General features: G+C 42.1%; 1 protein-coding gene across 12 annotated transcripts in view; it reads right to left on the bottom strand.

Moving 5' to 3' along the window:
- Window positions 1-22,524, bottom strand: part of ADAM22 (ADAM metallopeptidase domain 22) — a 120,668-nt gene that overhangs the window by 19,671 nt on the left and 78,473 nt on the right. For 7 of the 12 annotated variants that reach the window (XM_082194132.1, XM_082194136.1, XM_082194139.1 and 4 more), the window contains exons 10-27: window positions 22,287-22,358; window positions 21,671-21,837; window positions 20,026-20,110; window positions 19,413-19,503; window positions 18,688-18,739; window positions 16,630-16,729; window positions 14,695-14,766; window positions 14,124-14,216; window positions 13,330-13,410; window positions 11,750-11,800; window positions 11,096-11,159; window positions 10,249-10,354; window positions 9,153-9,275; window positions 8,382-8,550; window positions 7,943-8,048; window positions 6,674-6,764; window positions 4,995-5,012; window positions 2,793-2,987 (exon numbers count right to left, since the gene is read on the bottom strand). In XM_082194132.1, coding sequence (XP_082050258.1) covers window positions 2,793-2,987; window positions 4,995-5,012; window positions 6,674-6,764; window positions 7,943-8,048; window positions 8,382-8,550; window positions 9,153-9,275; window positions 10,249-10,354; window positions 11,096-11,159; window positions 11,750-11,800; window positions 13,330-13,410; window positions 14,124-14,216; window positions 14,695-14,766; window positions 16,630-16,729; window positions 18,688-18,739; window positions 19,413-19,503; window positions 20,026-20,110; window positions 21,671-21,837; window positions 22,287-22,358 — 1,736 coding nt within the window. The remainder of the gene's footprint in view (window positions 1-2,792; window positions 2,988-4,994; window positions 5,013-6,673; window positions 6,765-7,942; window positions 8,049-8,381; window positions 8,551-9,152; window positions 9,276-10,248; window positions 10,355-11,095; window positions 11,160-11,749; window positions 11,801-13,329; window positions 13,411-14,123; window positions 14,217-14,694; window positions 14,767-16,629; window positions 16,730-18,687; window positions 18,740-19,412; window positions 19,504-20,025; window positions 20,111-21,670; window positions 21,838-22,286; window positions 22,359-22,524) is intronic. The other 5 variants (XM_082194137.1, XM_082194141.1, XM_082194133.1 and 2 more) reach the window with 2 other exon arrangements.

A 22,524-nucleotide genomic window follows, 5' to 3' on the forward strand; every position in this document is an offset into this window, starting at 1 on the left:
CCCCTGGCCCAGGCCGTTTTTATTCACAAAAGAACTTTTTACAGAGTGTTTCGTAAGAACCAATCAGATTTCTTCTGAGCATTTCCACAAACCCACGTGGGGACAAATTAAACTACTAAAACTAATTAAGCACAAATATTCCCGGGGTAAACAAAGAGCAGAACTACAAAGAAGAGGATCTGGCAACCCCGGAGTTAATAAACAATCAATACATATGATAAGGAGGGTAGCCAGGAGGACAGCGACCATTATCACCTTAATGTGAGATCTGCTTCCTAGCCCTAAGATTAAGATCCTACATCAAATAAACTTGCCCACTGTCTTTGATGACCCAGGACGCCTGCCTGGCTAAGCAACTGGGCTGTGTACGTGACTTCTCAGGCAAGAGAGATGGACAGTAGAGAAATGGCCAGAGATGCAGAGGTGTGGATTGATCAAGAATCATATCAAAATAGTTTAAACCCAGTCAATGCAATGCTTTCATTGCTGACACAGATGGCTTACTCTATATCTGTTATAATTCCTCATAGCAATCCCACCTGATCACTACATCTCTGGATATTTGCACTCCTACAGTCAGGATCTATGTGCCTGGATAGACTTGCCTAAACTACTTTTATTTTTTTAACAAAATTTATATAGATCGTAGATAAGCATCCTTTATACCTTAGAACCTTTTCTCTTGCATAAATAAGACAAAATGGCATGGGTTGGATCCAACCAAAGTCAGCTGAACCTGACTTTGAAATCAAGTGGTGTTAATTTAAGCCATGACTAACTTGTCCCATTGATTTTGACTGAATCCAGCCCCATATTTCTCTTGCTTTTTCTAATCTTTTTTCCCTGTGCAATTTTTTTATTCATAAAATATGTAAGATATGAAGGACTGCATCCAACAGAACTTTTCCCCCTACTCATTAGTCCAACTATTGTAGTCTGAAACTTTTGTGAAGGTAAATTTCCTGCCTGATACTAAGCACCCATAATATAGGCCATGCCAGTTTTAAACTTAGCTAGATTTATAGGTAACTGACAAGAGATACTATTTGTCCTAATGTAGACAGACCTTAAGAGTTTCATACCATTATACAGTAAAGAACAAACAAGTGGTTGAAATGAGGAATCAATGGAAATGGGGGGGGGGGGATGACACATAACATTATTCAATGGAATTTAAGCAATGCCCATTTAAAAAGTCAAGCTTCATAGAATGAACAAAATTTTGCTCCCTAAATAAGACAAAATATCAGGAAAATTGTTTTCCAAAAATTCTGTTATATTTAGGCATTCAAGAAGTTCAACTGCAGATGGATATGCAGCTCTGAAGATTATTCTCAGAAAAATCAACATTTTAATCCTTCCACAAACATAAACCCTCAGTCAAGAAACTGGATGTTGACTTAGGAGTTACTTTTCAAGTTGACATCTGCCATGCAAAAATTAAAGAGGATCTCACAAAGGTATAAAAACCCTCAGTATTACACAGACATTTGCATCGGCATTACATATGCATCACTAAGCTACTACATTCACAACTTTGAATCTGAGGAGCAAATTTCCTCTGTTTCTTTTCAGTTTCTCATTTGAAAACCACCAAAAGCGTGAATGATCTTTAAAAAGAAAAAAGGGGGGAAATGATGGTTCACAAAAGAGCCTGTCCATTATTAGTATTATTACATGGCAGAATTATTGTTTTTTTTGTGAAAGCCTTCTAAGATGTTGAGGGGCGAAAGCAATTCCATAATAAATCTCTCCATGCTAAAAGATAGAAAAAAAAGGTTTACAGATCAAAGTGACCTTCATGAACTATTAAATGCAGCATGATGTGTGTGTCATTTCAAAATGGTGCGTATGCCTTTCTTCAGCAGACAGAGCAACGGACAGCCCATTGCCTCGTGTCATGCACAAAGCTCCAGATCCATAACAGAGCTCCATGTACATGTCCACTGCATTTCCTTTCACAGAAGAGGGCAATATATATTTGCTCACCCTGGATGCGTCATGCTCCAGAGGCATTGGATTGGGGATTAAATCTGGCGGAATCAATGTGTCGGCAGTGATTCTATGGCCTGACCACAACAATCCTGCCTCCACGGATAATTGGTTGTAATAGTGAAGGGCACAACCCACATGGCGGTGTAGGAGCTTCTCACACACTCCAACCCTGCTGCTGCAACCTTGGCCAAAATGCATGGGAAGCCACTCAAAAAACTTTGTGCCATGCCTACAGGGATCTACATCACAAGCTGGTTCACCCGCAAGGGTGGCTGTGTACGTAAATCAGGCCTTCCTTGGTCAGTAAAAAGAGAGAAATGCAAGATGGAAATGCCAGATTTGGCAACATACGAAAGAACAAAAAGGCAGGGCAAACTAGTGATAAAATACAACACTTCTAACATTTCTATTACCGTAATTCATTAATGTTATAACAGTTAATGAAAGTACAGCATCCCCCTTCTTTGATTACTTCATCGTAATCTCAAATTCATGGCAATTTGGGTACAGTGTTTTGCTTGATTAGGAGCTAGGACACTTTATAAGCAGCAAAACAAGGCACTTCCAAGCAGAAGGAGATGGCTATCAGAACTGAGGATCTGATTTATCTGTGGGGCTACAAAGCCCACCCACCCACCCACTCACTCCACCAATATAATTTGTCGGAGTTTTGGATCCCCAAAGAAGTGCACTTGAAAAGAGAGGATACAACTAGTCAGTAATCAAAGACCAAAGGGGGTCACTTTAAACACACACACACACACAGTCCACAAAAGGAAGGAAAGAAGTAATCAAACCTGCTGCAAAACAATGAAAGGTTCTGACTAATGGAATAATGTGTGATGGAACAGGTAGAAATCTGAAAATGCGACAGAAAAGCAGACCTCTTCTTAGAACTAGATGCAGAGTTTGTGCTGACTCCAGGCGGCATGTCGCTATAAAAGGAGTCGGCCTCACCAGGCTTTTTTACATAATCTCCCTGAGGGATTTGTCTAAAGCATAATGAACATTTTCAAGTCAGAAACACACTGAAGGTTAAAAAACAAAAAAAACACACATGCATATTCCAAATGTATGTATGTATATATATATATATATGTAAATAAATACACACTCATATACATATATATATATATATAGCACAGGAAAAAGCTTAGAAAGGAGACCATGAAAATTTATCACATAACTATATAAATAAGAGAGAATGGCTACCTGAGAAAATAGGCTTACATTCTGTAATGGGGAAATGCATTCCCTGAGATACTTAAAAGTCTAATTAAGATATGCACCCATTACAGAGTATGTTTTGCTTAATAGGCCTAAAGGCAACAAGTTTGAACAATTTGATTTAAGAGACACTCAAGAGTGGGGTTAGGTATTGCCACCCTCTACATCCCCAATCTTTCCTTTTCTCCATCTCGTGACAGGTTGGAGCAATCGGTAAAGAAGGCCTTGATAATTAATAGGCAATTAAAAACAACAGCAATACCCAATATTGTCCAAATATTACGTGAGCACAGTGAAGGGGATTTCCTACTGCTGCCTAGCAGTCATAACAAACTTAGTTCCCCATCCCAAATTCAACTAAGGAGTTTCTTTCGTTAAACAGGATATTCAAGAAATACCGAATCCCACTCTTCGACCAAAGATTCAAACTAATGCAACAGATTATAGATATATACCTACATACACCAGTACAATTTTTGTACTTTCCCTTACAAAAAAAATAGTTTTATACAAAGGGGGGAAAAAAGATTCCATATCTATGACACTGGACTCCTGTACTTTGAACTGTGATCAAAGAACACTTACAGGATGTTATCTAAGAAAGATTAATTAATTATTGTGTGTGACAAACAGAGGTAAGAGTACTTGCTTTTCTAGTTGTGCTATCCTTGAAGTACAAGACTTTTAATGTCAAACTTAGAGCTAATCCAACAGTGTTTTTTAGAATTTTGTGAGCATGAAAGTGGAAAGGGTAGAGAAGATATTTTTCATAAAGCCAAGTTGCCACCTAACCGCTTACCTTTTTGACACCATTTGTTTCCTAGTCCTAATGATCACATGCTCAGCTGCTACCTGGAGCCATTTTATAGGGAAGCATTGCCCTCAGCTTCAGATGCCAGCACATGGCATCTTCATGAGGCCAAAGCAAACCAAGGACAATGCTGCTGGGCCTTATTCTAGAGCAGGGGTGAGGAGTCGGGGGTCCTCCAGATGTTGATGGACTCCAAGTCCCATCAACCTCAGCCAGCACAGCCAATGATGATGGAAGCTGTAGTCTAACACCATCCATGAGGTCCCTTAGACCTCCTTTCAAGGTTTTTTTTTAATTTGGAAAAAAATATTGTGGCTTAGAAAAACAAGTGCTCAGCACCAGTCAGGAGCGGGATCATACATGGCTATATTAATCTCTCTTTTGATTAAAAAGGCAAACATGCAGACAAGTTCATAATGGAAGCGATTAGTGCCCAGGTAATTGGAAAATGCTCCAGTAATCAATGTTATGTACTAAGCAGAATTGAACTGGGTGTGAAGTTAAATTTCAACACTGTGGCTGCTAGGAAAATAAAGGTGTAATAAAAAACAAACAGCCCACATAGGGCAGGTATGGGGAACCCATGGCCTTCCTGGTGTTGTTAGACTCTAACTCCCATCAGCCCCAGTTAACATGGCCAATGGTCAGTGATGATGGGAGTTGTAGTCCAAAAATATCTGGAGGGCCACGGGGTTCTGGTCTCTGCCTTAGGGCTCCACCCTCCTAAAAGAACATATCTGAGAATACAGGAATCCAAGTCTTAAGGGACAATACATTAACACTACAAAGATAGGAGCCATTTAAATTAGATTCATCAGCCCACAGCTCCATGTACACAAAAAATGTTACATTCCTAGCCATACTGATGTCTCTAATATATAGATATATCCCAACTAAATAATAAATAGGGATCACATCTGAAGCATTCTGTGACATGTGGCCACACTGCTTTTTCACATACCTCTGTCTTCGATAGTTTCTTACAAGAGGAAGGAAGAGAGATAAGAGAGTGAGTTACCATGTTGTACTTGCCATTACTCTTCTCAGTATCATAAGCTAAGAACTGGATCCTAAGAACTCCCAGTGGATTTCCACATGCAGAATGGGAAAGACCCACACCCTCCTTTGACATCTCTTTGACGCCCCTGAAAAGCCACTTCAGAGAGTTGTTGTGAAACTTTCAGGAACAGCACAGGGCCAGGTGTGGGTGGCTGCAGTTGAAGAGAGGGGGTGGGACCCACCTTTGTGCAGCCCTTAGGATCCAGTCCCAAAGATATAAAATAGAAAAGAAACCCTAGCAGAAGTTGAGTATTATTGTCTTTCCCAAGCAACTGAGTCATTGCTATGAAACAGAGCATGACACTATGAAAACTGCATGCAATGAAGCATCAGCTTTATGTTTGAAATGCATAGGCTGAGTTTAGGAAAGCCCTTTTGGAAGAAAAGGATGTTTCTTATTTCAAACCCTGCAGACCCCGGGCAATATGAACTCACACACTGACCTGGTTCACATGGCACAGTAAGACAAACTATGGCTCGCTGTGTCATGTGGACCCAAGTCAATGGCTTATTAGGCCCACAAAGATGTGGGCTTCCAGAAAGGAGCTTGCCGCCATTTTGCTCCTCCCCAGTCCTTAGCTGAGCTAAGCCACAATTTGACTCATGCTGTCAAAACTCTGGCTTGTTGTGAAACTCCTTCCTCACTAACCATGAGGTTTCTTGCGCAAACCAGATCTATTTTCATTCTCTTCTCATTCAAGGAAGGAGAGCGCAATCCCCTCTGGTACCTTTCAAGAGCTGCCTAACTTCATAAGTAGAGTTAGTATCATTTAAGTGACGGTTAAGAAGAACCCTGCTTGCTGAGACCAAAAGTTGTTGTTAGGTAGAAACAATGCACAATCTCAGGCTTGGACGTCGCAGGAAGTCAAACCCCTTTCAAGCTTCTGGGGTTGTTTCCCCTCCTCATGCCAGGGTAGGAGCAAGAGGGGGGCATTGAACAGTGTGTACAAAGCATGTGGCTTATTCCCAAAACCTTGGGAGCCTAGCAACCCAGACTTATCAACATTTGTGAATGTGGCCTATACTTAGGATCAGTGCATGAGTTCAATAAATTTTATTTTTCCTCTCATACATTTCGTTTAGACATGCTGAAACAAAGGTGTGCAGTAAATAATTGAAGATAGAATGTGAGAAAGTTATACTAAAAATTAGTAAACCAGGCTGTTGACAGTAAATAATATAATTATTGTGGCAAGTTTGACTTAAAGAGTACATCAGCTTTGCTGGCTGGGTCTCTGGATGTCATTGGACTACAATTCCCATAATCCCCAGGCAGGATGGCTAGACTAGCTTTACTCAAAGGCTGTCCTCCAGTCTTATGCAGATTTCAGTCCGCAGATGTTGGACAACAAGTCTTCTGAGTACAGGAAGCCTAGAATGGCAACTATTTGCAGAGAGGAGAACTGGAAGCAGTTCTGATTAGGGAAACTTCTGAAATTCTCTTTTGCCTAAATCATTTGATAATTCACACTGCCAATTCATACTTTTACTTTATCAAATCATAATAAAGTATAGAAAATCTTATGAAATAACCTTTTTTTACCTTTATTAATATAAGATATATATATATAAATTACTTACTTGTAGCCCCATGCAGTTATGCCCATAATCAGAGCCAACACTAAAATTGTACCAGCGATAGCACCTATAATAATATTTGTGCTAGTGACACCTAGATTAAAAAAAAGGAAACGAGAATCTGAATGTACCTCATTTTGAGGCGATGGAGCACATACGTAAAACTACGAAACTTCAGTTTTCCTAATACAGTTATTCAGCTAAGTCATACTTGGGAGTAGAGCTATTAAAATCAACAGACATGTCCATTAATATTTAAATGGGTTCATTCGGAGTATGCTATATTTGGAGACAACCCTAAATTCAGATTGCTTGATTCATTTTTAGAGGTGTAAAACTCTGGGATAAACACCCTCAGGGAGACATGTAGCAGCAAAGAATAAAGCAGGATTCAAGGCAACGTGGGCCAACTTAGGTGTGTTTCTTTGTTTTTTTTAGTAAATAGCAGCTGAGTGTATGCATATCCCAATCTGGATCTGAACCCTGGCAAGAGCAGATTCAGCTTTTTGCCCCTGCCACAGCTCTGATCTAGATCGCCTTGGGGCTGCACTCTCACTGAAGGAGCAGCTGCTTCATCTGGATCCAACTCTGCCAATGAAAGAACAGTGGCTTGGACTACCTTTTACCAGAAGACAACTATGGCCTTTCCTGGATCAGGATAACTTAACCACAGTTGCCCATGTACTGGTAATCTCAGGGTTGGATTATTGTAATGCTCTCCATGTGAGGTTGCTCTTGAGGTTTGCCTGGAGGCTGAAAAATGTGGTGGTCAGGCTGCTTGGGGAGGCAACCGCCACTAGCATATAAAACCTTGTCTGTGGGATCTGCAGTGACTGCCAATCTTCCACCAGACCAAGTTCAAGGTCTTGGTACTCCTTGACCATATATAACCATATACCAAGTCAGACGATTGGTCAATCTAGTTCAATATTGTCTGCAGTGCCTGGAAATGGCTATTAATGGTTTCACAGTGCAGTTCCTCCACACACACCCCAATCTAGAGGTGCCTTGGACTCAGTGTGGAACCACTGAGTGATGGCCCTTTTTACAAAGCATGACTTCAAAGACAACCGAGTCTTGTGGCAGGTAGCTATATCTGATAAACTGGGCTCTGGCCTGTGAAAGTTGGTCCAACGGTACCTATTGACAAAAGACTCTACTGCTGTGATGGCATGTTAAGTGGAAAATTAATGCACATGCTTTGAAGTCTGACCCCCCCCCCCCCCAAGTAGCCTGTGATCATTTCATTAAACTGTAAAACATGCAACTCACCTGGATTGGGCATAAAATCATCATTTCTTGGTTTCATGATGGGTTTGGCACAGTCCGCACCAGTCCACAGCCCTTCACAGATACACTGTATTTCATTACTGCACACCTATAAAGAATGTAATCTAACATTTAGAAAGCAGTCCTCAAATCTGAATATGTCATCCGAATATAAATAAAGGATATTGCTTTCCTGCTTTCCCACCACTAGGCTACAAAATGAGGCAGATGATTAATTCCAGTGCTTTAAAGTATACTGGATGATTTATTATTCTTATTTGTATGCCACCCTATACGCATAGGTTACAGATTGGTTCACATGTATTTACTTTCAGCCTCTTTTACAGCCCTTTTGGAAAAGGCACAGAAAGAACCCTTGCCAGCCAGCCAATATTTAAGGAATTAATGTGCAATCACTCCCTCAAGGCACTGCAAAACCTACTCCATGCCCTGAACAGATGGTGCCTTCTGTACTTCCTGGACAGGAGCTGAAGTTAAAGGATTCTGCAGAAAGGCATCTGTGCTCCCAACATATCCTTCCTTGGCCACAAGGTGTCCCATCTTCTACATAGCCAAGGTCTGCATCTTCCTCTAACTTGACATGACCCCCGCTGCAAAAGGACACAAAAAGCCTTTGTTGTTAGATCCACCAAATTAAAATCTCTTTTTAACAAAACTGCTGTCAAAACATAGAACACTAGAGGAGGAGGAGGAATTTGGATTTGATATCCCGCTTTATCACTACCCGAAGGAGTCTCAAAGCAGCTAACATTCTCCTTTCCCTTCCTCCCCCACAATAAACACTCTGTGAGGTAAGTGGGGCTGAGAGACTTCAGAGAAGTGCGACTGGCCCAAGGTCACCCAGCAGCTGCATGTGGAGGAGCAGGGAAGCGAACCCGGTTCACCAGATTACAAGTCCACCGCTCTTAACGACTACACCATGCTAGCTCTAAGTAACGTTTGTTAATCCCTTTTTCATGGCTAGAAAAAAGCTGACGTTTTCTCACAGTGGATCACGCAAAACTTCAAAAAAAATCTGACCAGTGATTAAGCAACCTGGAATTTATGCAACGTTATTTTAAATTTACAAGTGCAACTGCTCTGTATACACATAGCGATGGACATGTGATGTGCTGTTACCTCTGATCATGACAATAACATACAATTCATGTGCTTGGACGGGGTCCTCCCCGTTTAGGATTTGAGAAATTACCTGCAAACAAAGGACTTGTCCACAGCTTGAAGAGAAGTTGATGTGATTTCGCCATCGAGTTCCCCAAGTCTCGGGGTGATAGAAACAATATTAGAGCACAGGAGATATCCACAAAGAACATCCCTGGAAGGAAAGATTAAACAAGGCATTCATTGTTGATGCTGCTGCTTGGAGTAAAAAAAGGGGGGAAACTTGCCTAAGAGAAATAGGTGATGTTTACTGAACATAAGCAACAGAACACAGAAAACTGCCTTATCCTGAGTTAGACCACTGGTCCATTTAGCTCAGGATTATCTACACCAGGGTTTCCCAAACTTGGCCTTCCAGCTGTTTTTGGACTACAACTCCCATCCTCCCTAGCTAGCAGGACCAGTGATCAGGGATGATGGGAACTGTAGTCCAAAAACAGCTGGAGACCCAAGTTTGGGAAACCCTGGCCAACACTAGGGGTGGCCAACTCCTGAGAGACTGCAATCTACTTTCAAAATTAAAATCTGGCAGTGATCTACCCCCGTTTTTTAGGGGTTCAGCTCAAAGTTGTTGAGCTTTTTAGGGGGAGGGGAGGTGCCACATTTTTTGGGGGGGCAGCTCTTCTGAGGGAGGGGGGAACAAAGGCAGCCACCAACTTTACGATCGCTGGCCAGACAACAGCCTCCGTTTCTAAACTCTGACTTCCCTTCTGCAACAATAGAGGCCGGTGCTGGGAGAGGGGGTGGGGCCGGAAGGGGGCCAACGATTGACCGCAATCTACCTAAAGCTCGCAGGGATCGACCAGTAGATCGCGATTGACGTGTTGGACATCCCTGGTCGACACCAACAGTCTCCAACCTCTACAGGCCCAGAACCCCCTTGAACCCAAACAGGCACCTGGGGACCAACAGTACCTCAGGCATTGGTGACGTCATGATTGTATTACTGCAATGCAATCTTTGCAATTAAATCTAAAGTTATATTATTATTATTATTGATGACGATGATGGTGTTAGATCTGGTTATCTGCAAAGGAACATATATGTCGCTTATAATGCCTGAGGACCACTAGCCTAAAACATGAAGAAAATCAAGGTGCTATCTCAAAAGAATAGTGTTAACTTACTCATTCTTGCACTGTGTCCAAGTATCTTTGTCTCTGCCACAGTTGCCTTTCTCAGTTCCTTCTATATTCAACCTCTCGTAGCAATAGTTATCAGCGACCGTCACATCTTAAGGGCAAGGAAAAAAATAACAGAAACTAATTTCCTTCAATCATGTCGCACAAGTTTGTTCTAAAAGCTAAGCATGTGTAAACATGGGAAGATTTTGGCCTGACTGAGATCACAATTTATATGTTCTCAACTATTTTTATTATATAAGCACTGAAGGTTCTCAGCTAAAGCATCCTTGAAATGTACCGGTGACCGGAGTGGGAGGAAATTGACAAGAAACTAGAATTTGCAAAGGTATTGTACAATTGATAAAGCACTTTGCCTTCAAAATAGTAGACATCTGTGGTTATAAAGCAGCAGAAATATCTGCTGCTGGAAACTGTAGCAGCTTCAAGTGGAATACTGCCTATTCTCTAGCAACCAGACAAGATCTAGAGTGGTTTAAAAATCAGCCCATCTTCCTAAATAACTCTGAGAACTGCAGCTCTGTGAGGGCAATAGTGGCCTTCTAACAACTCTCAGCAACCCCTAACAAACTAGAGTTCCCAGCATTCCTTGGAGGAAGCCATGACTGTATCATAGTGCTCTAAAAGGATAGGGCAGATGTGGCCCTAATGTTGAATCAGAACCCATTCTTCTGTAACTTAAGTCCATCAGATATAATGCTGTTCTCTGGAGCAGCAAATAGCACGTCTTTGCCTTCTTCTGTGTGACAGTCCTGATGCCAAGCAAGTGGGTTTCCAGAGGGATACCACTTAAAAAATAATAATAATTGGAAGCTTAAAAGAGCTTACTCACTTTCTCCCCAGATATATTTACACTGCCTGTCTCTTGTTTTACATCGTCCTCCAAAACAAAGGCCCTGAAGAGAAACCAAGAAAAGGACACATGGTCTGTCGTCATTTGACATATTTTCCAAAAATCTATTGCTTAGCTTGTTTCTACATTACTGATGGGAAAAGGTTATAAAACAGTAAAAAACAAACAAGCAATAGGTACCAATGGGACATACTGCCAGGTAAGTGAGCTTAGCAGCCTTAATATGCAGCTCCATTTTAATATGCAATTTCAATTTCAAATGTTTGCCAGATCTAAATAAAAAGGTCTTACTATTCAAAAACCTATTTCCCCCCCACTCACCTAACCAACTGAAGTGCAAATTATTGCTATGTATTCAAAGTATTAACGTTACATTACAATTGTCTATCTGCCGCTAATGTGATATGCAAGAAACAAAGTGAACAAGAAACCAAACCTATAATATATACACATATATTTAAGAGGAAGGGGTGGGGAAGAGACACGATTCTGGCACAGGATTCTGCAGCACATGTTTAGAATCACAGATTCCATCGTCCCAAATGAGTCCTTTAATAGACGTCTGTGAACAGACTAGCTTTTATCTGCTCAAGCCTATCTTACGCAAGTTATCAAATGAAACACTGTACGTACCTCTTCGTTATCGCATGAATACCCATCCATTTTGTGCAGGTTTGGAGAGCACTAAAGAAAAAGCAGAAGGAACCATATGATAAGCTAGACCAGAGTTTTTAAAGCTGCACTGCAGTGTCTAAAATTAATGCAAATGCACATTTTAAGCCTTCAATTTGACATTGCCTCCTGTCTCCCAAAATTGTTTTGTTCAAGTGGGTATTAACTGAATGTCCAGATTTTGCAAACCTCTCTCTCATCAGGGGGTTTGGGCTGGGTGTTAATAATAATAATAATAATAATAATAATAATAATAATAATAATAATAATAATTTATTATTTATACCCCGCCCATCTGGCTGAGTTTCCCCAGCCACTCTGGGCGGCTCCCAATCAGTGTTAAAAACAGTACAGCGTTACATATTAAAAACGTCCCTGAACACCCAGCTCTAAATCAGAACCAGTGAAGGCGGTGAAGGTCCTGCATGAGTGTCTGGAGGCGGTTGGAGGATGGATGGCGGCTAACAGATTGAAGTTGAATCCTGACAAGACAGAAGTACTGTTTTGGGGGGACAGGGGGCGGGTGGGTGTGGGGGATTCCCTGGTCCTGAATGGGGTAACTGTGCCCCTGAAGGACCAGGTGCGCAGCCTGGGAGTCATTTTGGACTCACAGCTGTCCATGGAGGCGCAGGTTAATTCTGTGTCCAGGGCAGCTGTCTACCAGCTCCACCTGGTACGCAGGCTGAGACCCTACCTGCCCGCAGAGTGTCTTGCCAGAGTGGTGCATGCTCTAGTTATCTCCCGCTTGGACTACTGCAATGCGCTCTACGTGGGGCTACCTTTGAAGGTGACCCGGAAACTGCAATTAATCCAGAATGCGGCAGCTAGACTGGTGACTGGGAGTGGCCGTTGGGACCATATAACACCAGCTCCCAGTACATTTCCGAGCACAATTCAAAGTGTTGGTGCTGACCTTTAAAGCCCTAAACGGCCTCGGTCCAGTATACCTGAAGGAGCGTCTCCACCCCCATCGTTCTGCCCAGACGCTGAGGTCCAGCACCGAGGGCCTTCTGGCGGTTCCCTCATTGCGAGAAGCAAAGCTACAGGGAACCAGGCAGAGGGCCTTCTCGGTAGTGGCGCCCGCCCTGTGGAACACCCTCCCTTCAGATGTGAAGGAAATAAGTAGCTATCCTATCTTTAAAAGACATCTGAAGGCAGCCCTGTTCTGGGAAGTTTTTAATATTTAACGCTGTATTGTTTTTAATAATTGATTGGGAGCAGCCCAGAGTGGCTGGGGAGACTCAGCCAGATGGGCAGGGTATAAATAAATTATTGTTGTTATTATTATTATTATTATTATTATTATTATTATTTCTCTCTGAACATAAGAAGCTGCCTTATACAGAGTCAGACCAATGGTCCCTCTAGCTCCATACTGCCTACACTAGCTGGCAGCAGCTCTCCAGGGCTTCAGGCAGGAGCCTCTCCCAATGCTAACCTGGAGATGGCAGGGATTAAACCAGGGACCTTCTACATGCCAAGCAGACGTCCTGTTGCTATACTGAGCTACAGCCTTCCAGTCACTCATTTTGAAACTTTACCTGATTAGAGTCTCCTGTGCAACTCTCTGCAATATCGCAATCATTCACAGCTTCCCTGCATACAACTCCTTTGGCTTCAAACTGAAAAAGAAACATTAAATATCTGAGAAGATCTATAACCTTTTGACAGTTCAAGTCAAAATACCACACACACAAAAATATTTTCTTCTTCTGTTCTTCGCATCGGGTTTAATTGGGGGTTCTCATATGCGACTGACAAAATCCGAATGTCCAAGTACAATAATGAAGGTTACAATTACATGTCACGATATTTATAAACGGCACAACCCCTGTGATTGGCGGCCCATATAAAGGAGGGAAGGGGTTTAAAGAAGCAGATCCCAGCTAAACTTAGGAGAAGCAGCCTGCCTCAGGAGGTGGTGAGCTCTGCTTTGCCGGAGGTACTTAAGCAAAGGATGGATGGCCATCTGTCATGGATAACTGAAGCTGCATCCTCCGTTGCAGATCCTACAGCGAGAACTGGGTTTGGCTGTGTGACCCCCCAAGGTCCCTTCCAGCTATAACACCATTTCATTCTGTGCTACTGTTTCTCTTTTAGTATCTTCTTAACTGGCCGACTTGTAAACAAACAAGTGCCTGAAAACAGGAGATACTGCGCTACGTCCTGCAGATGAAACTGACTGCGAAGGAAACATTGGGATACTTTTTGTTAAGCTTTCAGAAAATGAGTCGATTTTGCTGGTAATGAAAAGTAGGCATAATGACACAGTGGCGGGCTTTTAAATGGTCTTTTTTTAAAATAAAAAATAAAAATATTTCACTTAAATACGCACCTGACATTTTTTACAACAAAGTCCATTACTGCATTCGGAGTTAGCCGTTAGACTACAGGAATTACAGCAATCTCCACCTTCAGCACGACATTCCTGAGGAGTGGAGGCAATTGAAAAACAGCAGTTTGATGAGCACATTTCTTCAAAACTATCTGCGCCTTCATTTGACACTCTATGGTGTGCATAATGCAAACTTCAGATTAAAAAATCAATCAATCAATCAATCAATAATTTGATGGCCTTGGGAGAAGCCTACACTCTGGCATCTACTAACTGAGAAACATGCTCTGAGCATGACGAGCATTGAATACACCCCAGAGTCTTCTTTTCTTCTTTTTACACTTGCTTGGTGCATTGCAAGCAGACCCAAAGTACCTCCACCAGCACCACTGTGCATGCATAAATGCACGGTTAATGTGCAGCTTGCTTCCTTCACCAAGTGGCTGGCGAGGAAAACAATGCAAACAGTAAGCCCGCCCCCTTAAGGCAGCTTCTCTTATTCTTCTTTAATGAGTTGTCTAATTTGAAAAGGAAGTGATGCCACGGGCAAACTATTCATTGCATGACTTACGGTCGTAGTACCACAGTCACATTCTTCTCCAGCTTCAACAAAACCATTGCCACATTCTGGAGGATCGAGAAGCTGCGATGAAAAATAAATAAGGAAGACAGGATAAAAATGGCAAGTGTGGGGTTGCATTATTTGGCCACCGGTAAAACAGCCCACAGTCATATTCATATGTTTAGGTGGAGGAGCTCTCAAGAATATGCAAGCTATAGCTATAACCCCTGGAGTCCAGGGGTGTGAAACATTTTTTCAGCCCAGGGACCACGTTCCCTTCTGGGCAAGCTTCCAAAGGCCAGGTTCCAGTGGCGGGGAGTGCTAAAGGCTGAGGCAACCAATGTAAATTTTACGTTTGTACAGCAGGATGCCTGCTGCACACATTCACACACTTCTCTGTCCTCCATCCAGACAAGCAAGAGTTCATGGGTTGTTCATATACACTCAGAGTAGGAAACGGGGGCTGTGGAAAGTTCAGCGGGCAGCTAGGGCTGGACGTGAGGTTTCGCACCGCTGCCATAGGTAACTAGTTCTCCTGTCTAATGTGTCTGTGCACATGGAGCATGGCACAGTTCATGCATCAGCCGGGGTGAAGCTTGTGCATGCATTGTCACCCAGGGGCTGTGACTACCACTTTTCAATAGCCGCTTCACATATTTATTACTCAATGCCTAAAAAGGCTTGTGTGAGTCACATCTACAGTGACATACAGAAAAGAAAATGAAGCAAACGTCTTTCCAATGTTACGCACTAAATTATCCCACTGTATACAAAGAGAGTCGTTTGTGGTTGCATCTTTGCAATGCCTTTTCATTTTTAAACAAGCATTTTATTCTGGCTGTTGCTCTTTGTGGCAACTTAGGTTGGATAGTGTTCTCGAAGCTACTAACATGAGTTTGACCAAACTGTGGGAGTCAGTGGAAGACAGGAGTGCCTGGCGTGCTCTGGTCCATGGGGTCACAAAGAGTCGGACACGACTAAACGACTAAGCAACAACAAAGCGTTTGGGGGTTTAACTGCTGGTCCTGCCTCCTTGGCTGATTTGGTTTCTGTTGTTGTTTTATACATCTTCATTTTTTAGTATTGTAAGATGCCCAGAAGGGAAGGACATAAATGCTTAACTTTTTTTTTACTGTGTGTTATAGTAGTGATGCTAGGGAAATGAGTTTCAATAGTTGGAAGAAGCCTTTAAAATATTTCAATTGCACCTTAATCCTAAACTCCTTCAACTTCCTTAAAACTTTGCCGTTTCAACTTCAGTACTGCATATGCAGTTTATTATTCATTATTTAAAATATTTTTACCCTGCCTTTCTCTTAAAAAGAAACCCAAGGAAACTCTCAACAAACTTTTAAACAAATCCATAAAATACCACATTAAAAAGCACTACTAGAGGCAGGGGGAGGCAGCAGATTAAATTTCAGGAGATGAAAAACCAGGGAGCTCTGAATCCCAATGCTGTGATGAAAAGCAAAGCCAAAATTGAATATATGCAGATTTACTTAAAAATAGACTGCTACAGAGGAATCACTGAATAAAGGGAGATTGGTCATCCCCATCTGTCACAGGATATTCTAAGAGTCCTCACCCCCCTACATATGTTCTGTGTCCAGTTAAGTGGAGCACTAAACAAATCAAACAACCTCTACTATGGAAACTGATCCTTACGCCCAATGTATTGTAGAAACAAGTCAATGCACAGTTTTGTTTTTTAAATGCTCCAAAACAAAAATGACACTTAAAACTTCTCATCCAGCCCAGCAACGTTTTGGAAGGTCACAGATTGCCCACAGCCAATTTTGAAAGAATAAGGTAATATATAACAAGTGCTACACAGGTGGGTTTGCCAAGAAGCACTTCAATACAAATGACTGGGAGGACACTGAGCTGAGCATCTGAGTAGACAGAATGATAAAATGTTATTTAGTGTCAAACCACTATTACCTTGGAAGGCTTGTTGTAAAGGCAGGCTCCACCTCCGTTATTTAAAAATTCGTGGTACTCCTCAACGTCGCATTTGGAGAACTTGGTTGGAAGGTAATAGCTGCATCAAAGGGGGAAGCAGGTTATTTCATGACCCACCAATGGATTCATAAACATTCAGGTAAGACTTCTATTGGACTGAAAGTGCTTCCACAGGAAGGAATATTTTTGCCAGTTATTTCCTTAAGCTATTTTATTGCTAATTAAAACCAGTAGGAATAATTTTTATCGAAATGACTCTTGTGCTTTCTCCAGCGATGCCCTAGATAATCTCATTAGCTTTTGCCTTTCTCCAGCTTCTGCTGTTCGTATTTGCAAATTATCTGGAGCACTGAGGAATACAAAATAATGATAGGAAATAGAGCTGAGAAACTTCACATGGATGTACAGTAAAGGTAAAGGGACCCCTGACCATTAGGTCCAGTCATGGCCAACTGGGGTTGCGGCGCTCATCTTGCTTTATTGGCCGAGGGAGCCGGCGTACAGCTTCTGGGTCATGTGGCCAGCATGACTAAGCCGCTTCTGGCGAACCAGAGCAGCGCACAGAAAGGCCGTTTACCTTCCCGCCGGAGTGGTACCTATTTATCTACTTGCACTTTGACATGCTTTCGAACTGCTAGGTTAGCAGGAGCTGGGACCGAGCAACGGGAGCTCACCCCGTTGCGGGGATTCGAACCGCTGACCTTCTGATCGGCAAGTCCTAAGCTCTGAGGAGCCCACAGCGCCACCCACATCCCCGGATGTACAGTACTCACTTAGGAAACTGGTAGTGCCTATGTGCCTACATATTTCATGTTTAAAACTCAAGGAGAACAACAGCTATGAGAAACTTGTGGCTTATTAGGTGGGCCAAAAACATAATTTTAGTTTAGCTTCCATCATGAATATGCTTAGGGAGAATGAGTAGCCTAGAGGCGAGTTATGTGTTCAATATGAAGCATGTCACTGATGCTTTTGTTTTCACTTCTGCAAGCTCAGTGGAAAAACAGGCCAAGAATTCAGCTACATTGGTCTATCCCTATTTTTATGACATGGTTGCTAGCCAGTAGGAGCTGAACTAGTTCAGATTTTGATATGCTGGGCAGGCAACGGTTTGTATCCAAATTAGCACTAAGTTAAAGTCACTTGGCGGTGTACTTGTTCTTCTGGTAAAAAGTTTGGCGCCACCAGAATACTGTTGCACAAGAGAATGCACAAGCAGGTTGCAAGTAACTTTGTGTAAGAGGTTGTGTAATCTGTTGAGCGACCGGTTTCTGCTAGTGCAGCTGATGCACTAGTGAATTCCTCTGTTGTGCAGCATTAGAACTCACACTAAGACGTGACATGGCAGAAGTCTATGGAACTATGTAGGGCACAGGAGAAAGCGATAGAGAACTTTTTTTCATTCTCCCTGTCATAGCATTAGAACTCATGGACATCCAAAAAAGCTGGAATATTCAGGGCAGACAAAAGGATGTGTTTCTTTATACAGCACATTGTCACACTGTGGAATCTGCTCTCACAAGGTCCCATGATGGCCACCGACTTGCATGGCTCTTACGGAAGATTAGACAAATGGAGGATGAGGCTATCAGTCACAACTTGACACAATGGCTATGTTGGAGGTGGTTTGTTTCTGAATACCAGTTGCTTCCCACATGCATCTGGTTGGCGACTGTGAGAAGAAGATGCTGTACAATGTGGGCCATTGCCCTGATCCAGCAGGCAAGCTGTTATCTTCCTAATGAGACACACAGACTCAAAGGGTGGCAGTCAACTCTATCCCTACTAAGAATAGACCCACTGAAGTTAATGGACATGATTAACTTATGTTTATGTATTTTAATGGCTCTACTCTGAGTAGGACTTAGCTGAATGCAACCCATTGTCAATTTGACAACGTGCATCAATTTGCTGTCAGCTGATTCAGGTGCACAGCTCCACTGAATGCTATTTATTAGGTACAGCTTCCTCCGACCATCCCAACCTCCTAATCTAGATTTTTTGCTGCGCTGAAGTTTCTCAAAAGAAATAGCTTACCCAGTATCTCCCATTATGCAGCCAGACCATGTGTCCTCACATTTACACTCACCTAAAATAAAAATAAAAAGATTACACACTATTGTTTCCCCCCCCCTTTGGAAATAATCTAAATATAAGGGGGGGGGGACATATTAGGAGAAACAAATAAGAAGTAAGGAAGAATACACAATACTTATTTATAAGCCTACCAGAAGGAGCTCTATAATACCAAAGTAAGCTGTGAGTAAGGGCATTTCTCATCTTTAAATGTATCATTCCAGAAATCTAAGAAATAAAGATCACTGCAAAACAAACCTTCATGGGTTTGGCTCTCACAAGCATGTATGGAGTAAGTAAGTTTTAATGCCATGTCCCATATCTGACAGGAGAAGAGAAATACTTTCCCACCACCAGCCAGGTCATGAGGTGCAGATGTGGCCAATTCCAAAAGATCTGCATTTAATTTGCATGCAATTACCATAGGATAATTGCCACAGTTAGACCAAAACTGTATCCCTGATTCGTTATTTAACAAACAATGCAATTCCAGAGAGTTCTTAGGAACATCTTTCAAAAATTTCCTTTTCCTTCTGAAAAATAATATATTATTACAATGACCGAGAAAGAGAAAAGGAGAGACTGGGGCAAAGGTAGGGGGCATGAGAATACATCTGCCCTCCTGGGGGGGGGGGATAAATAAATAAGCATTTTTTTAAAGGAAACCATCAACCAAACTTCCTTACCACTCTGCAATTTTCTTTTGTCTGAGAAAATGCCAAGGTTGTGAGCTAAGGACTGTGCCAACGTTACTGACATTAAATCCGGCTTTCCAAACTGAAAGACAAAACAAGAGAAGCAACGGCTTGGAGAGGGGAAAAGAAAATCAATTTACAAGTGTTTTATAAATTTTAAAAGAATTGTCCTGAAGCGAAAGATGAGATTGCAAAGGCTTGTTCCATTTACTTCCCGTGAACCGTAGGGGAATAGCAAGCTGGCTGAAAGTTGCAAAGCGTAGGCCAAATAACAGGTAAAAACATTTGCCCTTAAATGATTAGAGAAGACACCCAATACAAAACAAGTTCATCTATAGCATTAAACTTTATTATAAGATATTAATAATAAAAATCCAGTGTGGGGTTGGGGAAGACTGAGACTGTAGCATGGAGTGGGGAGAGAAGGGTTTTAATCTTTTTCCCCTTCCATGTTCTGACTGGTACCAAGGGGAGCTTTCTTCCCATTGTGACAGGGGAGGGTGGGTCACACAGCACTGTGCCATGAGAGCTGAACCAGACATGGGTTTTCACAAAAAACATTTCTGCATAGCCCTTTTGTGTTCCTAGAGGCATTTGGACCTACTTCGTTTACACCACCACCTTTCAGAAGCGAACAAATACCACCAATGTAGGCTGCCCCGCTGCGACTGCTCTGAAACTGACTCCCCCTTTAAAGAAAAACAACAGAAACCATAGTGAGAAAAGCACAAAGCGGCAATTTAGAAACCATGGCATTTTCAAACAACAAGCATTAGCTTAGGATTCAGGAGACAGAAAACACGTATGCTTGTTTGTGAAGTTCCCGCTTCTGATTCAGAACAGTGGTTTGGAGGCAGTGGGGAGAAGGAAAGAGAGCAGGAAGCCACAACCTTAAAAAGGAAGCTACCATGAATTTGAAACAACATGGAAACGATTTGAAAAGAGATGATCCACACAGATCAGGCTCCTTCAGTCTGAGGCCCCCCAGATGTTTCGGACTATAAATCTCATGCATTCCAGCTGTCTGGGGCTAAGGGGAGCACTCAAAAACACCTGGCATCAGGGGAGGCTAATACAGATCCAGTAGGAATTGGGTGCTTTCAAGCAAGGCGCCCAAATCCTGGCACAACTGCCTTGGGGACAGCATTAGAGAGATCCTACCTTAAAGTGCAAGTCAACTAAGACAGACAAGAGGAGCTCGTCTTATGCCTTGTTTACTCCCTTGGAAAATAAGGCACAAGGATACTAGAGGGGTGGAAACATAAATCCAGATTTAAATATTTGTGGGGGGAAATCAGTTGGGTTGGCTGGGATAAGCCCCCCTTGACTTTGCTGGTTTTACTTCTGCAGTCCGCACTGAAGATGGCATCGAGAGAAGGCTGAGGTAATATTTAAAAATGGAAGTGACCATTTTAGGTGTGGCCGATATATGCATGCCCGCACACACGAGCATTGCACCAAACCTAGAAGTGACCAGAAAACATCACAAAAATGGGGGTAGAACGGGGCGGCCTTACACGGGCCCCACCAATGCACGCAAGGGTCCAGAATGTAATCCCTATGCAAATTGGTTGCTGCCTGTAGATGTAGGTTGAATAACCCATTCACTGCCTTAAAAGCAAAATTCCTCAGACTACAGTGAATGTGTGCTCAAATCACTTCTACCACACTTAAAATCCCATCTCTGTTTTAATATTTATGAAAATAGATGGCATTCAGGGTCGTACAAGTTGGTTTAAACATGGGTCTGCCCTAATAATGTGTAAAGTGTGTATTACAGTACACAGCGCATTTGGACATCATGTAAAATGTTTGGCTGTGTTCTGATGAAACACAAGGCATTACATGAACAAAGCCTCAAACTCCTTTTTTACTTTTGTTTTCAACTAGCCACAGTTGCTCAATCAGACAAATTGTGGTTAGCCTTAACTGTGGTTTAGGGGAAACAAGTTAATCTTGGTTTACAATCCTGGTTTGCTTCCCAAAATCATTTTTTTAAGATTAAACAGAGTTCGAGGTTTGGATGTAACAATAAACCACTGAATTAAAAATGGAAACGATAGCTTCTGATCACCTCAAGGCCAAGTCTGAGGAGAAGGAGAAAGTGGAGCATGCACATACCCAAGGCTCACGCATGCAATCATAAACTGTGGTTTAGAATTATGCCCAGACCAAATTAACGTCATTCAGCACTAGCAATTCAGAATACACTACCCCAAGTGATAACAAAACAATATGAAATTACGTACGAAAAAAGGTGAACTGCATCACTTTTCTCTTTGATAAAATCCCTCCTATATTTCATAAACTCACGCAGGGTCACCAGTGGGTTTTCAGATATGGTGAACTTGTTATCAGTACCCCAGGTTTCCATGGCAACCAAGACTATCCTGGTGTTGAGCTGTTCTTTGTAAATCTAGCACATTAACAAAATGAACGATCATCAAGCGACAGTATAAATTTTGCCTCTTTTTCTCCTTAAAACAGCCCCTTTGCCCCCATGTAGTTAAGGAAATGTTGAGCATAAAGAACAGTGCTTTAATGAAGGGTCAGAGACCTCTCCTTTCTAACAGATTAAAGCGCAATGTGATCAAGGGCTAAATATCTGAATATATTTTCAAGGCCATTCCCCCGCCCGCAATATAAGGGAGTGTGCTTCAAAACTTGGGAACCTTTGATTCAGAAACATAATACAGGAATGGTCCTAATGAGATAACTGAGACTTCTGCAGTTCAGTCATCCAATGGCAAAATAGACACCGGTGAAAAAATGCACTGCAGCTATCGCTCCCTGACCCAAAATTACCATCCCCGTGATAAGGCTGACAAATCTATCTTGCACTAGCAGCTTGTGAATTATACTTACTAAATCTGCCATGTTCACTACTGATTTTGCAAAGCTGTTTGTGTGGCCGACCGATAATCGGTGCTTTTTCAGCTGAAGGACAAAAGACAGACAAATCCTAATCAGATTTCTAAAGCACAATTTCTATTCAGAACTCACTTTTATCAAAGGCTTGCTTCGCCCGTGAAAAATGGATTACTGGCCATCTATTTAAACACTAGTATTGTTATCTTAAACTCCCTATGGTACCATGAAGGTC

This window comes from Podarcis vaucheri (assembly GCF_965113315.1).
Source record: "Podarcis vaucheri genome assembly, chromosome: 12".
Taxonomy (NCBI): domain Eukaryota; kingdom Metazoa; phylum Chordata; class Lepidosauria; order Squamata; family Lacertidae; genus Podarcis; species Podarcis vaucheri.